The sequence below is a fragment of the Sarcophilus harrisii genome, chromosome 3, assembly GCF_902635505.1.
Source record: "Sarcophilus harrisii chromosome 3, mSarHar1.11, whole genome shotgun sequence".
NCBI lineage: Eukaryota > Metazoa > Chordata > Mammalia > Dasyuromorphia > Dasyuridae > Sarcophilus > Sarcophilus harrisii.
Genome location: NC_045428.1, coordinates 72,478,177 through 72,495,619, shown reverse-complemented (window position 1 = coordinate 72,495,619; position 17,443 = coordinate 72,478,177). Strand labels below are relative to the sequence as shown.

At 33.0% G+C, this 17,443-nt stretch overlaps 1 protein-coding gene across 1 annotated transcript in view; it reads left to right on the top strand.

Annotated features, from left to right (window-relative positions):
* The window catches only part of CPS1 (carbamoyl-phosphate synthase 1), a 150,439-nt gene that overhangs the window by 72,932 nt on the left and 60,064 nt on the right, over nt 1-17,443 (top strand). Inside the window, exons 20-21 of the mRNA XM_003765961.4 lie at nt 5,143-5,319; nt 9,349-9,467. Of these exons, the coding sequence (XP_003766009.1) occupies nt 5,143-5,319; nt 9,349-9,467 (296 nt within the window). The remainder of the gene's footprint in view (nt 1-5,142; nt 5,320-9,348; nt 9,468-17,443) is intronic.

The window sequence follows — 17,443 nt, the reverse complement described above, 5'->3', positions numbered from 1 at the left end:
TGTGAAGCAAGAGTTCTTTAGTCAAAAGTTATCACAGACCCAGTAGGATCTCTCTCCAGGATTCAGAACTTAAGAAGAAAAAGGTGACTCACATGAAAACTTTTAGACAACTATAATTAATATTGACAACTCCAATTTACTTTCAAGCTGAAAAAATTCAGCAATAATAATTTATTATTCAGTCAATTGGCCATTTATCTCTTCAAAATTTAAAAATGATGCTAATAGCTATCCCTTAAATAGTGCTTTAGGGTTTTACATAGTACTCTGCAAACATTATCTCATTTAATCCTTACAACTACCTTAGAGCTAGGTGCTCCCCATTATGTCCCCATTGTACAATTAAGGAAACTGAGGCAGACAGTGTCCGAGTGCCTGCCTAAATACAAGTCCAGCACTCTTATCTATTGTAGCACCTAGCTTTTTCTATCATAATTAACCATAGAGAATATTTTGTTAATTGTATTCTTTCTCTCTTACTCTGATAAACTAAACTAATGTAATTACTAAGTAATTTCAAGGCAAAAATTAACTTTGGTTAAGGTTTATTGGTGATGGAAGGTTATTTGGTGATAGTGATTTCATAAATTTCACTATTTATTTCACTATTTATTCACATGATTTTGTGAAATTTATGAATCCCTCCTCAGAATTATTTTTTAAATGCATAAAATAAAATACATAGGATTATAAAGGAAATCAGCTATGTTAAATATAGCCATCAAAATATGATTGAAAAAATACAGTTTCAGAGACCACAGACTAAAAAGTTATTATTTTTAGTCTGTTATTATTAGTTAGTATTCATTTAGAAACAACCTAGTAGTATCTATTTACAAATGATTAGAATATATTTTAAATCTTTTAGAGAAAATGGTTTTATAAAACCGTAAAACTTTAGAAAAGGAAGAAATTTCATAGATAATTTAATTAAACTCTTATTTTGACAGCTGGGGAAAATGAGTATTAGAGAGGTTTAAATGATTATAAAGTCTTAAAGCAGGTTAACAATAAAGCTATAATTAGTATCAAAATCTTCCGATTCCTAGGTCAGTGTATTTTCCAATATGCCATCATGAGTCTGATATTTTCAGCAGACTCATAAATTTGAGCATCATGATCCCATTTAGTAGTAGCTAAGACCTATGTTACCTGAGAGATAGCAGCAGTTGTGGATTTATGATCCAAGGACTTGGGTTGGAATTCAGGCTCTGCTGCTTATGACTGAGGTCTTTAGTTTCCTCATCTTTAAATAAGAGATTGGATTAGATAATCTCTTAGACCCTTTTGACTCTGTAAGCCTATAAAGCTCATGATTTTGTCAATATTGCTTTTTCTGCAAAGACTAACTCTTTATTAAAATGATAGTATAAATATTGATTAAACACTAATTCTGTATGTGTGTACATTTGTATTACAGAAAAATGCCATTTGAAGTAAGACTGGAAAGACTATAATAAAGCTAGGCTTAGATTAATGCCTTTTTGCTATAATTAAAATTATTTCTTTTTTATGCTTCAATCTGTATTCAGACACAATCAGTTCTTTCTCTGGATATGGATAGCATTTTTCATCATAAGTCCTTCAGTGTAGTCATGGATTATTGTATTGCTGAGAATAGCAAAGTCATTCACAGCTGGTCATCCCACAACATTGCTATTACTTTGACCACAGCACATAAAATTATTTCTAATCTGTTTAGTCCTAGGTTTTATTTTTTTACCCATTTATAGTACTATTATGTTATTTTAGATAGGTGCTTTTGATACTCACACATATACACATATATAAAATCTTGATATAACAAATACTTAAATGCAATTCAATGGAATTTTTAATCTAAATATATATTTTAGAAAGGTTGGTGACTGATTATGGATAAGATGGTAAGGTTTACTAAGAAAAACAAACAAAACGACATCTCAAAATAGTATGTTTTCTCAAGGATTCTAAAATCTAAAATAGCTTCAGCTATGAAAGTAGAATATAATTTTCTAAAATTATATTCTAATAGTAATAACTTAAGTAGCATGAACCTTGGCAAAATATCCGAATTGGATGTTCACATATGATTGCATACTTGTAATTGGGCTATACACATAAAAACTCCTGCTATAAATGGCCAATTTACCCTAAAAACAGAGCAAGGATAAAGTAAGTAGTCAGACTCAGTTTTGTGTGTGGATTGTAGAGCCTGTACCAGTACTTTGCTCTATAATCACACCTCAGCAATGGAAGAAAAAAACTTAGTAAAATTTTTAATAAAGTTTATAAAAATGTCTTTATTTTATAGTAACACATAAATAGCATATGAAGTGTTTCATTTCAAGCAGACTGCTGCAAGCCCTTTCTCTGATTAAGTGGAAAATCTGGGAACACAATCTTATGCATGACCACCATGAGAAATCAAGGGACATTTTGAGTTCTTCTGTTATTTTGTCACTCTTATTTTAGTTTTAAAAACCAAATAATCTGAGAACATTATCAGGATAAATCTGTGATCTTTGAATTAGTGTGATGCCATACAATTAAGTTAAGGAGTTTCTAAAAACTAATTCTAATTCATTCAGATTTATATAAAAACGTTGGTTCTGGAAGAAACCTTAGAAATCATTTATTTCAATCCCTGCATTTTACAAAAGAAACTGAGTTCCCTAGAAGTTAGACAAGTTAGACAAAAGTCCAGGGTTACATAGATAATCAGAATTCAAATGAAGGTCCTCAATTCCAAATTTTATTCTCTTTTCCCCATACCATACTTTCTTGACAGACCAGGAAAAAAATTATAGTACTGCATTTGTAATTTAGAAGATGCGGGTTCCAATTTCACTTTATTTACTTAATAATATGTTGATTCTGGACTTGAACTTCCTCAGCCTCAGTTTCCTCATCTATAAAATGGGAATAATAGTAGCTATAAAGCTTAACTTTATTTAGTTATTCTTAAGGAAATAAGAATGTCTCTAATTTGTGTGGCAAAATTTATAGTTTTATACAGGATATCCCCAAAGTCTTATTGAAGTTTTTAATTTTAATAGCTTCAGCAGCTTCAAATGGCACTAAGATTTTGGAGATGCCCTTATAAGTATCCATTGTTGTAATACAAAGAAACAGAGACTTAGAAGCTTTAGGTACTTTCCTGTGCTAATTAGGAACAGAGTAACAACTAGAACTTATGGCTCCTGATTTTTCATCCAGCAACTTTTTCAAAATATATTATTTTGCCTCCCAATAGTTCACAGATAGTAAATACGTATATCAAGTCTTAAAATTCCCTTTAAAAACATGTCTGGAAACCAGCCTTCACCTCACATCCTGCAATGAAAGGGAACTAAACTGTCCTTAGACCATCCCTTCAATTTTAGGGCAACTCTAATAATTAGGAGTGAGCTTAGATTGAGCAGAAATATAACTCCTTATGCTTCCAGTTACTTCTGGAAAAAGTAAAAGGGAAGCCTCCTCCTTTTATACTTAAATATTAATTTTTCTTAATAGCAACAAATAACACAATTTTCTTCAGGAGAGGGCATTCAATATATTTTACATCTGGCTTCATCTAGCTCTGTTAGTTTATTTTTAGAAAGGTGGGAACAAGAGAAATATTGGACTAGCACACTATCTACCATGATAAATCCCCAAGATTCCTAGTGGCTATAAAGAATCCTTGAGAAAACATACTGTTTTGAGATGTTGTTTTGTTTCGTTTTGTTTTTCTTAGTAAACCTTACCATCTTATCCATAGTCAGAGTCACCAACCTTTCTGAATAATTTACACATTGCTCAGATACAAACCCAGGAAGCTAGTTCTGTGTAAGAAAGCGTGGAACTTTAATGAAGCCAGTGTTTCCATTACTTTTTCTTTAAGTCATAGACCAAATACTGAGCAGCTTGATATTTTACTACAAAAATTTAAAGAACAATCTATATGATCAAAGCAATTAGATTCCCACAAGGTCAATCTATCATCTCATGTTTTCCTGCAGTTTAAGGCAGAATCTTTCCTCTCCCTCCCCCACAGTTCTATCTGAGCAATCCACAATTAATTGCAAACATGACTGTGACAACCAGACTGACTCTGTCATGGGAAATATAGTCTCTGAACACAGTGTTAGAATATTTCAGCAATGATTGCTTCTAAAGGTTCCATTAATATGAATTAAAACCCATAAAGTCATCCCGTTACATACTAGCAGATCATTATGTATAAACAGTTTTGTTTCTTTGCTCATATGGGACATTTCTCTTCAGTTATTCCTATAGAAAAACACTGAGAATGACAATAGAGACTCATAGGTTTCAGACACTACCTTACCATAGACTATAGACCTTAGCAAGCATGGCTGAATCTCTAAGCAATAAAAGGTTTTGTTCCAAGGCAAATATGTATCACAAAGACATAATCAGGAAGAAAAAAATATAAGAAATGCATTTAAAATAAAAGCAAGATTGTTCTTCCTCGTGTTTCACAAATTATACACTTTTTTTTAGTAGTAAATTCATAACAGAGTCACAGTAGCTAGGAGCTATCCTGTCTCTCCATAGTCATGTAATGGAGCTGTGTTAGTCATACTAATTTTTCTTTCTAATCCTCCAAAATGACCCCTTTGTTTAAAATTACATTGTTTTTAGGTTCATTTATTCAGTGAGATCTCCTTTTCTTGATCAGGTACAAAACAGGACCCTATAGTGACTCAGGGTCACTTGCTAAATCCCACAATCAGGTTATCCTTACCATACTGAAGACTGTGCCAAAAAAAATCACATAACTGCCAATTAAGTTCATTCCACAATTTTTGTCTAATCACAACTGGGATCTAACCAGTGTAGAAGAATTTAAAAATATTTCCCACTGCCTGACTTTCACTCTTCACAATAGCTATTTCAAAATTCCTTTCTCTTGAAACTCCCTGTACCATTCCTTGATTCCTTTTAGCAAACAGAATATAATAAATGTTGTATCCTCCTAATAAAATGGAAGCTTCTTGAAAGCAGATTTTTTTTCTCATCCTTTTATGTCTAGTGCCTAGCTCAACAGTTCTAATAAAGCGGGTATTAATGGATGCTTGTGTGATTAAAAAAGGATTAAAAAATGTATTAGGTTTTTGTATTAATATGAAATCCTTAAACTTGTGTTTGTTACAGGTTATGGCTATTGGTCGGACATTTGAAGAGAGTTTCCAGAAGGCCCTGAGAATGTGTCATCCATCAGTTGATGGTTTTACCTCCCGCCTGCCAATGAACAAAGAGTGGCCATCTAATCTAGATCTTAGAACAGATCTTGCAGAACCATCTAGCACACGTATCTATGCCATTGCTAAGGTAAGGAAGAAGCAGGTGGGAATTGAAAACTAATTTTTTTCACTATTTTTTTTGGCTTCCCAAACCAGTATTTGAAACTTTAAAACAAGGAATCTGAGAGAAATAAAGAAATGACCAGAGAATTCTACAGTTAATGGAACATTCACTTTTCTTTATTTAGCCTTAATGACATTACCATTGCTTAGAAGGAATGTCCTTTGCAGCATGTAGATCCCAATTTGTTAATATGCATACATAGATACTTGTATATGGTTTTGGAAAGATGCCTTTATTGATTATTCATTTTTTTCCAGACAATCCTTTACTTAAAATTGAAACCAGTCAGTGTTGCATTTTAGAAAATAGGATCAATTTAAAGGCTCGACTTACAAGGTGCTGCCCTCTGACTGACCTTTTTTATTATATCCCAGTTCCTTAAGAGCACTGGCAAGTAGCAGATGAAACAAAGAAAGAAATCCAGCACCAATAAGCTCTGCTTGTTGCCTTTTTTCTGATGTGGCTCCAGTTTTTGGCCCCTTCTTACAATGTATTAGGTTTTTTCCTACTTGGATAGTTTTATATTGGAGAATTTTCTGTTCTTTAAGAATCTGCCTAGCCAAGAGCTTATTCTGCATTCTTTAAAAATTTTGATTCTGTTGAAGCAAACAAACAAAAAGTTAAATCTTTCTCCTTTTCACCCTGTAGTCCCTTTTCATGCAAATCAAGCACCATATTAATCTTCTTTCATGTTTACTGTGCTTGTAGTTAGGAAATTCAGCTCATCTGATTCTGTGAAAGGTAATTCAGGCAGCTGGGATCTGTTTGGTCAGAAATCCCAGAATGACTTTTTGACATTTAAGAAAGAGTGAACATTAATCCTCGAAGAGTATCAAGCCATATTTGAGCTCTGAAGCCCCTCTTTACCACTGTATGTACCCATGTATGCATAGTGCTGAAGTGATGAGAATATGAATTTCTTCTTAAAAAGGGAAAATCAGCCTTTGTAATTTACCTTTGTAGGAAATGAAAGGCATTGTAAGTGGCTTTGAACCCAGGAACAGTTTTGTGTCAGTTATTAACCCCAAAGGGAGGGGAAAATAAGGGGGAAAGTAAGAAGGTTTTTTTTTTAAATTACATACAAGTTGTATTCCTCTCTCTATTACCCTTTAAGTGTCTTAAATGTAAAATAATAAAATTAAAAGAAACTGAAAAGGGTTAGTGTCTTTTACTAAATAAATGAATACATTTGTTACTATGCTGATCTTGGGTCAAGGTTTTACAGAATTAAGATAATTAATGGCATTTGGATAAGAAGTTACTACTCAAAGTCCTAATTTCTTCTTTATTTTCTCTTTCTTCTGCCCACCTCTCACATTATTACAAAATTTGAGAGTTATAAAGGACCAAAACAGCTCTCTAGTCTCTAACCCATGTATGAAAGGGATCCCCACTGAATGTTGTTAAAAACAATCCCCTCAAAAACATGTCCCAGGAAATACCCAGTATATTTATACATTCATTATATCACTCAAAGGGAAAGAAAGGTGATTTTTCTTAGACTCAGCAGCCTAGCTCCTAGTGTATCTTAAATGAATGGGTAATGATCCCTAAAAATAGGGAGTTGCCAAAGTGCCTCATGGAGTGGGAACCTAAAGGTCAAAAATGAAAACTCCCCTTCTAACTTTTTAAAGATTGGGGATTCTTTTTCAACTGACTTTTTTTTTAGTGGGTAGAGGCTTTCTACCTGACATTCTTTGAAGAAAGGAATATGACTATGGTTTAAATTATTGGCTGCCAGTACACCACAGGAAGGAACTTAGTTCTGTTTGTTAGAGGTCATCATTACTGTTTATTTCTACCCGCTACTAGGAACTTGCTGATTTTGACAAAGAATTTAAGGCCTGGAGAGAGCTGAAGGGAAGAGAAAAACTGAAAGGAAAAAAAAATGAGTAAAGGGAGTGTGTAAATCTTCGCTGGCTTTCAAGAGTTTCAGTAAAGGGCAACTTGCTTACGGGCTGGTTGTCTACTACAGTCATATTGCAAGATGACTGGATCAGCTCTCTCTCCTGGTTTAGGGACACACAGGGCATTATTTCTGATTTTTCAAATAGTAATGCAGTTTCAGAATTGTTTGGGGGTGATAATCACTTCCATGCCAGTGGTACATCAGAGCCAGGAGGTAGTGATATCTTAATATGAAGCAGCAAGGACTAGCTAGTATTTTGCTTTCTGTCCCCCAAAATGATTGGGACTTACCAAATAGTTAGTCTTCCTCTGTTGTAATGGTCCACAAACCACTGTGGTATGGTATCAATTATTTGCTATAAGAGTTATAGGAGCCCTATGCTAATATAAGGTTCTATTTCCCTTACTCTATCAGAGTGAGCATTTAAGAATAATAAGAATATAAAGAACATTAAGAATAAGGAGGATATTTATTGTATCCATTAAAATATAAACTTTTTGTTGGTAGGAAATATTTTTCTTTTTTTTTGCAGAGGCAATTGGGGTTAAGTGACTTGTCCATGGTCACACAGCTAGGAAGTGTTGTGATTGAGGTCAGATTTGAACTCAGGTCCTTCTGACTTCAGGGCTGGTGCTCTATCCAGCAGCTACCTAGATGCCCCAATATTTCCCTTTTTAATGTGTATTCCCATTGCTTAGTGCAATCCTTTGCTGGATTTGAACTCAGGGCCAGTGCTCTATCCACTGTGCTACTGATGTGCTCCAGTCATTTTTCACAGTCAAAATGAATGAAGGACTATAGAGAATGATTTGATATATCACAAATCTGGATCTTGAAAAATGTCTTGAAAGAAAATAAATACATGCATAGAAAAGAAAAATCCATAATTTATAGTGGTAGGTGTATTTCAGTTTCCTTGGAGGATTAACAAAATCTTGTATCTAAATATAATATATTGCATTGGAGATAACATTGGGTTGTTTTTTCCCTAGTGAATATGGAGAGATTTATTTTAAAATAATAAAAATGTAAACTAAACATATTTAGAGAGGTTTAAAGACAGTCTCTAATGAAGAAGGCTTAAAAGATATAAAAAGTTTGTTTTTCAACTTCAGCTCACCTCTTCGTTCATTTTGCTCATGTCACATAATTGATTAATCAACAACCATTTATTAAGCGCCTATCCTAGGTTCTTTCATAGGGAACAAAGACAAAAAATGAATCAACTTCTATCCTCAGAGAGCCTATATTATGTAGGAGAGACATGTACACAAGTAAATATATAAAATACTTTAGTAAATGTATATGTATTATGTAATAATGATAATAAAGGTAATTAGGAAAGCAGTAGCAATGCTAGTAGGGAGAAATCAGGAAGGGGTGTCATGTTGGAAATGGCATTTGAACTGATCTATAAAGTTAGGAGATATGGATTTAAATCCTTTCAGTTCTGCCTATTAGTTATGTCACCTTGAGCATGTTACATAGTCTCAGTTCCTTCATTGATAAAATAAAGATGCTGATACTTGCACTCCCTCTCTTATAAGGATTGAAGAGAAAGCACCTTAAACAATCTTGAAATTCTTTAAGAAAGTCTTATTAATTTTCATTGTTTAGTTTATCATAGGATTTTCTGATGCAGGGGTCATATTAATTTGAATAAGAGTTTTTTTTTCCCCCAGTAACAATACACCTTTCTGAAGGAATAATATAGGAAAATCTCATCAAAGAATAAACTAGAAGACTAGTGATGAGAGTAGCATTCTATTGGTTTTTTTTTTAAAGGTGACTTTTTTTAAACCCTCCAAGCTGGGCATAGGAGGATAAGGCTATACAGATAGAACTCATTTTCAAGGGACTTTCCTAGAGTATACACCTCTGGGATTTACTTAACCAATTAACTGTATCTTATTTGAAAATGCAATTGACAAAATCTTTGAACTTATTGGAAGGAACTTCAGTAATTCTAGTTTCATGGCTCTTATCTCAAGTCATAGCCCCAGGCTATCTAAATAACATGGCAAAACATGATTGTTAGACTTTTGTGAAGTGTTTGTCGAAGTATACTCTTTTATTTTTGGCAGGCCATAGATGACAACATGCCCCTGGATGAGATCGTCAAACTTACATCCATTGACAAATGGTTCTTGTTTAAGATGCGTGACATTGTAAACATGGAAAGGAAGCTAAAAGGACTAAACAGGTAAGGAAGCATTGTTCTCAGCTACCACAGATGCCTCCCAGTTTATCTTGGCATTTACCCAACAGCACTGAGCAAAGTGGTGCTGGGTCCTCAGAACAGTGGCTGTGGCCATAAAATAATTGATAATTTTTTTCTCTTTTAAATTATTCTCAGCATGGAAGAAATGGTTTGTTATGTATTAATAATTTTTAACCTCACTCTTACATATATGGTATTATCTTCCATAGCATCATCATTTGTTTTATTGAAAGAATATAAATATATATATGATATATATATATATAATATATATGTATACCCTGTGATAGAGAATCCAACTAGTTTTAATCTTTTTATTTATATATATTAAGATGGCCTTGTTACAATTTATGCATCTTTCAATCCTATTCTTATATGAATGAGTAGACCATTTCCTTGCTTTGGAGAAATTGACGTACCCATCATTAATCCTTCTCCCAGTATTCTTTTAATGATAGGTCATGCTTTAGTATGTCTTATAGAACAAATACATCCTTTCGTATCTGCTAATAATTTCGGAGAATCATGACTGCTCGCTTCAGCTTGTAAGTGGGCCACATTCCAGCTTCCATTAATAGATATTTTGCCAATTGCTCTTAGAATTCATTAACATTTTTCTATACTTCAAGGCCAATTATTGTTAAAATTCCATTTACAGTTCAGGGATGTCCATTAGTACCCTTCTCTTGCCCCTTCAGGAATACCCAGACAATGCCTATTGTTACTTTAATAATGAAGCTTGTTTTAAATCTCCTTTTTGCATAGACATACATTTTTTTGGGGGTACATCTGACAAAAATTCAAATGCAGATTTTAAACAGTTATCTTTGGCTACAGGCAAAATTTCTTCTTGGTATCTTCACCTTCTTACTTCAGACATTGTTCTGAACTACTGTTTGACCTGATGTGAAAGATTAGCTTTTCTACTAGCCTTATGGCGTGTGTATGCAGAGAAATAATTCTCTCAGGATAAATTGTTCTTGTACATCTTGACTGATTTGAGGTAATATAGAAAATCTACTTAAGAAATTGTCCAAGCCCTTAAAAAATTCCAGAGCCCAAATTATTGAGCCATTTGGAAAACAGCATAATTTTTGAACCCTTATTTGCCCAATTAGGATAGGTGCAAATGTGGCAATGAAAATATTCCCTTTTTGAACAAAATATTACCTCCTTTCTCTTCTTTTTTAACCTGGTAGCTATTTAAAAAGTTCATATCTTGCTGTGCAGATTTGTGCTTCTTATTCTCCTAGATTTAGAATAGCTATATTTTTAGAAGCAGTTATATATATATATATATATATATATATATATATATATATATATATAAATCTCTTATTTTTTTCTAGTGATCACATAAAATGAACAATAGATAGTAATAAATTGAAGATCAAGGCTATAAATTCGTCTCTGAGTTTTGCTGACTTGATATTTCCCTCCTTGGTTTATGATGCCAACAGAAGCACCATGTTGACTTATAGTCCATTCTACCACTTTCTAGTTTCATGCAACTGATTTTGAATGTTCAGAAACTACTGCAATTAAACCACATGAGGGTGCTAGAAACTTATGGTATTCAGAATGGGACCAGATAAGGAACTGGAGGAGAGATAATAGATTTTGCTATGAAATAAACCTGCATTTGATACAAATTCTGCTTTTTGGGCAAACTGCACATTTTTTAATTGAGTAGCTTGTATTATTGTCAAAAGATAGGTTGAGATTTTAGAGATTCTACCTAAGCAGAAATAAATGTCTAAAGATAATGAGCAAGGTCCTTGGGGAAAAAAAAGAAAATCCATTGTTATACAGCTTGTATAAATTCCCTCTGACCTCCATACTGTGTTGCATTTGTTTGCTGGCTATTTAGATTTTTCAGTCTCCATCTTCAGGGACAATCATTCTTGCAAAAACAGATGGTTTTCTATATTCATAATGGGATACATAAATAGTACATTAAAATCTTTTATGTGTGTATTTCATAGTACTTCAAAATGATGAGTATAATAATATGAAATTTGCATCTTCAATAATTGGCTTAGCTACTCAGTTTATTAAAGCTCAGGGAGGAAAGTTGCAAATATACCCCAAATAAAACACCTTAATAGTTATATCTTCTGAGTTAAGCACAGTGCTTTGCACAGAATAAGCATTTAATAAATATTTGCTAATACAAATGAAATACCATTGAGCTCAACAATCAAGGTGATTTCTAGTTTGTTGTATTTTTTTAAATCAAAAAGTCTTGAGTACATGCCCACCAGTATCTTGGTGTTTGTGTTAGAAAGGGAAAATAATAGCTGTCATTTATATGATGCTTTAAAAATTTTCAAGTTTTTCCACATATAATATTCAGTCGATCCTTGCAACAACTTTAAGAGGTATCAGTGCTATTATCATACACATTTTATAGAAGAGTACTGTAATCAGAGTGTCAGTTGCTTCTTATAAAGTAGGCTTCTTCTTCTGCCTTCCTTAATTGTTTATAAACAGGCATTCAGAAGTGAAAGGCTGATCTTTACTCACCCATAGAATGTAAGCTTCTTTGGACTATGTGAGAAGGCACAAACAGGATCTGAGATGGGGAAATAAATATCGGGATATGTTGAATGGGACAGAGTAACTGAGGAATATTGCATACATATGGGAAGTAGTAGAAATGTCTAAAAAAATTTCTTTTATTGAAGGACAGTTAACATGAATCATGCTCATGATGATCTATGAAATCACAGTTCTCTATAGAATGTCTAGACGAGGCAGGCAGGTGTTAGCATAACATATCAGCATTCAGCTAGACATTATTTGTTCCCATCAGATCTCTGTTTACATACATGTCACAAAATGAACGTAGAAATAACTTTTTTTTTTTTTTTTTTTTTAGTCACACTTCTTGAGTAATATCTATTCTGGTAGCCTTAGCTGTTACTATAACTATAACTTCAGGCAGCTTCAAGAAGAAAGATCTCTATCCACTTCACACCATTGACTTTCCTCTTTTCCTCTTAACTTGTTTATTGTTGCCTGAGGGCATGTTAGAGAAGTTGACCTTTCTTGGTAGTTGCCCAAATTTTTAAGGCTGTGTAACACTAGCTAATTTTCTTAGGAACATAGCTTTCTTTCCCCTTGCTCTCCCCATTTCAGATTGAATCTCTTCAGCTTTTAAAGAGTTCCTATTGATTTGCAGCCAACTGATATAAGGGACTGTTAGTAGAATGCATATGCCCTGGATTTATCCTTGCTACAAAACATCTAGCCTACATCAGCCATGCAAAAAATTGAGAGAATTTAGGTTAAGTCAGAACTGGTAGCAGGACTGTAAAATGTGTATAAGCTCTGCCTATTTCCTTGCTCTATATGTCTACTTAGGTTGAGTACATTCCAGTTCTTAGCACAGTGTCTTGCACCTAGTAAGCCCTTAACAGATACTTGGTGATTGATTCCCTATCTCTGGTCCACATTCACTAATATTCCCTTCATACATTCTGCCCACTTTATACAGGTATGCACTTTCATGCAATGATTCTTTTCTCATAGATACCTCTTAAAATGGCCATAGAATAAAGTACATATAAAATTATTTAGAATTTCTTTTTATTTAAAAAATCATCACTGTTACTTATTTCTTTTTCCTGTTGGCTCATGGGCAAATTGTCATCTGATTTAGCAAAATAAAAACAAAATAAAATATCTGGCCACAGGGTTATGGGCAAGTAATGTTTTTCATGCTCTACTGTAGGTAAAATGAAAAAAAATTATGCAAAATGCTTTCATCAATCATTGTCCTCTAAAATTGAAGTAAAACCTTGTTATAACTCAGCTTGGTAGAACATAGAATTGGATAAATGGCTACATTAATCATGCCCTCCCTTATCCCCCTTATCACATTGAACTTGAGGCAAACTCATAAAGTGGGTATTCACCCTGATTCTACATACTAGGGTTCATACCAAAGGATTCAATTGTATTTGGGAAATTCAAGTCAAACTCTGGAAGGGAACTCCTCATTTGACACACACATATCCGGGTTCTAGTCAGGCAGGAAACTAAATGTACTACAGTAAAGTTTGTGATTAGGGCAAATTTGGAGGAACTGTACACAGAGCCTATTTCAATTCAATTCAATTAAAACTCAATTATTTAATAGGTACTATATTCATTAAATAAGGGATATAAGCAGCTATGGCAGAACTATGCTAAACTTGGAGTCAAATTTTCCCTCAGACTCTAGCTGTATGACCCTGGGAAAGACTTTAATTTCTGTTTGCCTCGGTTTCCTCATTCTGTAAAGGGAGAGAATAAGAGCAGCGCCATCATGAGATCAATTGAGACAATATATATAAATCATATCACAGTTTTAAAAGTGTTATGTAAATACTGCAATTATTATTATTAATTATACAAAGAGAAATAAGCATGATATGCAATAGTAGAAAGAACTTAGGTTTTAGAATCCATGAACCTGGATTCATTTTGCTGCTCTGTAAAATAAGGACACTGTATGAAATTATTTCTATAATCTCTTCCTGCTTTAAATCTTTGGTCCTGAATGAAGTGACATTTAGCGATCTCTATTCAAGTGAAAAGTGTAAAAAAAATCATAAGCTTTAGCCTGGTGAAGAAGACTAGAAGCTACTCAGATGAGGAATTTGTCCCATTTCTTATTATTGCTTGTATTTTGAAGAGCATGTTGCATTTCTCTCAATTTAGGCAGTTTGTTCTGAATATTCCACTTTAATATCTGTCCTTGATGAGCCATATTGCACTTGACGTTTGTAATATTGTAGGAGAGCTTTAAAAGAAAGCAATTGTCCTCAAAACTAGGAGTAAAAAGTAGACCATTTCTATTTTTTATTGCTGGAGAATTTTTTAAGAACAAGAAGAATTAGAAGTATAATCCTGTTTATCTTTTAATTTCTGCAAATATAAGCAATTTTAATTCAATTAAAAAACCTTTTATTGTCTGCTTATATATTAGTTATTTGGGATAGGTTTTCTGTATACAAAGATAAAACATTTACATTCTACTGTAAAGAAACAACTCATATTCTGATTATTTAATACCAAATGCAGACAAGATAGAAACCAAATATTTCAGATTGCAAGGGAGCACCTATACCTGGGGGATGTTGGAAAAGCTTTTTGTAGAAAATTGAATTTAAACTGAGCCTTGGAAAGAATTAGTGGTTTCAGGAGGCAGAGAGAGAAGGAAGGATCATCTGACCATGGAAGATCAGGTACAATTAACAAAGGTACAGCTGCTTATAGCTCCTTTATGCATTAGCAAGCAATAGCCATCAAACATAAATCTATATCAGGGATGCTTGAATCCCTAGATTGTACAGCTCTTGCTTCTTCCATTCTGATACTTCCATTTAGTTAACAGCAAGAGCACCTTCCATTTTGTAAGGTAAAGGCACAACTTTCCAAACATCCCTTCCCTTTGCACATCTGTACTTGAAGTATGGTGGGCCAAGTCTGTGGGTCAATACTAAAAATCACAAGCAGCACCCATCATTTTAAAAAAACAGATTGAAGATGAATTTGAGGTTCCACATGAGCATTCAAGTGCTAAATTGAGCTCAGTAAACAGAGGATATTTTCTAGGGACCTCAAACCTCTAGCAGATGCAATAATGTAAATATCCCCTTAGCAGGAGCTCTCCCTTTAAATTAAAGGTCTCTTCTGGCTTTTTAAATTTTTCATTGACTTTTCATTTCTTATGATTACTTATTACATATACTGGGCCTTGTATTTAACCAAAGCCCTTTGGGAAAAGGTAGCCATTCGATTAAAAAATAAAATTAAATGATGATCTTAAAATTGATGATGATATGAGAAATGTAAAACATAAACCTAAATTTTTTTTATTTTAATTTTTACAATAAACAAACAAACAAACAAATAAATAAAACAAACAATTCCCTAACATAGTACAATGAAAATGATTATTCTTGGAGATGATAGGATAAAGTGCAGAGTTGTCAAGCTTGGGGCCTGCTTCAAATCAGAAGTCTTGAGTTGTGAGTGAACTAATTTAAAATATAATTGGGATATGTTAAATGAAAGAAATACAGATATAGTACAACACAGATAATGTTCATTCGTGTTGAGATACAACACATTATAGATAATGTTCATTTGTGTTTTTCTAAGTCAGTATGCTCCAGCAGGAACCTATTTCTAATTGAATTTGACACCATTTATATAGAATACATTCGTGTATTCTATATGTATGTAGCTAAATGCTAGGAATACAAAGGCCAAAAAAAAATCTTTCTGCTATAGAGGAATATTTCTTAGAGATATGACTGGGTAAATCACTTAGCCTTTGGAAGATATTTCTTCAGTTGTAAAAGTATAATGGGAAGATAATTACATCTGGACTCAGGAGATCAGGTTGCAATCTTAACTCTAGCATTATTGACTCTATGACCTTAGGCAAAATACTTTGTCTATACAAGTTTCAGTTTCTTTATCTGTAAAATGAGGCACTCAATTAGATAATTGATTTTCAGTGCTAGATTCTGAGATCCCATGAATACTTATACCATGTCCTCAAAGGAGTATTATGAAGGAATTTTGTAACCCTTTCAATGTCAGATTTATGATTAGAGGAAGTTAGTTTATTACTTGAAAAAAATATTTGACATAATTTGATTTGGGAAGAAGCTGCTATGATTACAATAATTACCATGTATGTAGAACTTTACATCTACAGCTGGTTTATTCTGACATATCAAATTAGCTTGCTGATTAACAGTTAGAAGCTGTGGGCACACCATGGTCACTCAGGAGAGCACGTTATAGGCAATTGTTGATCAATGGCTTGAATAGGGGCCTTTGGCAGGACCAGTATATAGTCATTATGTGACATTAGATCATTTAGCTGCTGAAGCTCTCTTTCAATACATGTAAAATGTCACTTTCTTATTTCATGAGGGTAATGTGAGACATAGGAATATACATGATACCATGGATAAATTACTTTTCTCTTTGGGTTAAAATGATGCTATAAATCATTGTTTATTATAACTCACTTTTTAAAATTTGTTTTAAACATTTTTCCCCAAATTCTTTTATAGCATCATAGAATAGTAAGACATTTAGAAATCACCTTTCAAGAAGTTCTTAATTTATGTGTGTTGGTGTGGGGTGGGAGAAGGTGTCACAGACTTTGGCAGTCTGGTGAAGTCTGTGGCCTCTTCTTAGGACAAGGTTTTTAAATGCATAAAATAAATAAAACACAAAAGATAATTAAGGAAACAAATTATGTTGAAATATAATTATCAAAATACTTTTTAGTGGCTGGTGGGTCCTAGGCTAACAGGTCCATGATCACATAAGCTAATTTGTGGTAGTTCCAGAATTAGAGTTGAGATGCATATCTAGTTCAATGCTCTTTTCATAACATTACCTCATCTTCTCAACAAACACTTTAAAAGAATGCTCTAGATTTGAATTTTATATTCTTTTCAAATCTTTGAAAGAGAGATGTTGTTCTTGGGATTTCCTCACTTCTATGACCCCTCAATACAAAAAATAAATTTCTATTTTTAATTTTCTTTATATCTTAGGTAATAATGATTAAGATTTTTTCTTTTTAGATGATAAAATATATTTCTAAGTAAACCTATATTTCTCTAATTTTAAAAATTATTTATTAGTGATTTATTGGCTTGGGGAAAACGGGAAGTGTCAATATCAAAAACTTTAATATTCCTATATCATTAATTCATTTTACTTTTTTAAAATCAAAATTCTTAATCAATATTTGACAATATTGATCATGATATCATATCCTTAAGAGTATAAGTCTTTAGATTTATAACATAAATAAAATGAGTAGCATGCATTTTGATAGATAAAATTCAGAGTACAAACTAGAATGGATTACTTTTATTCATTAATTATAACATCTCTTATTAGAGGCAGCTTGGTTAAAGAGCAGGCTTGGAAAT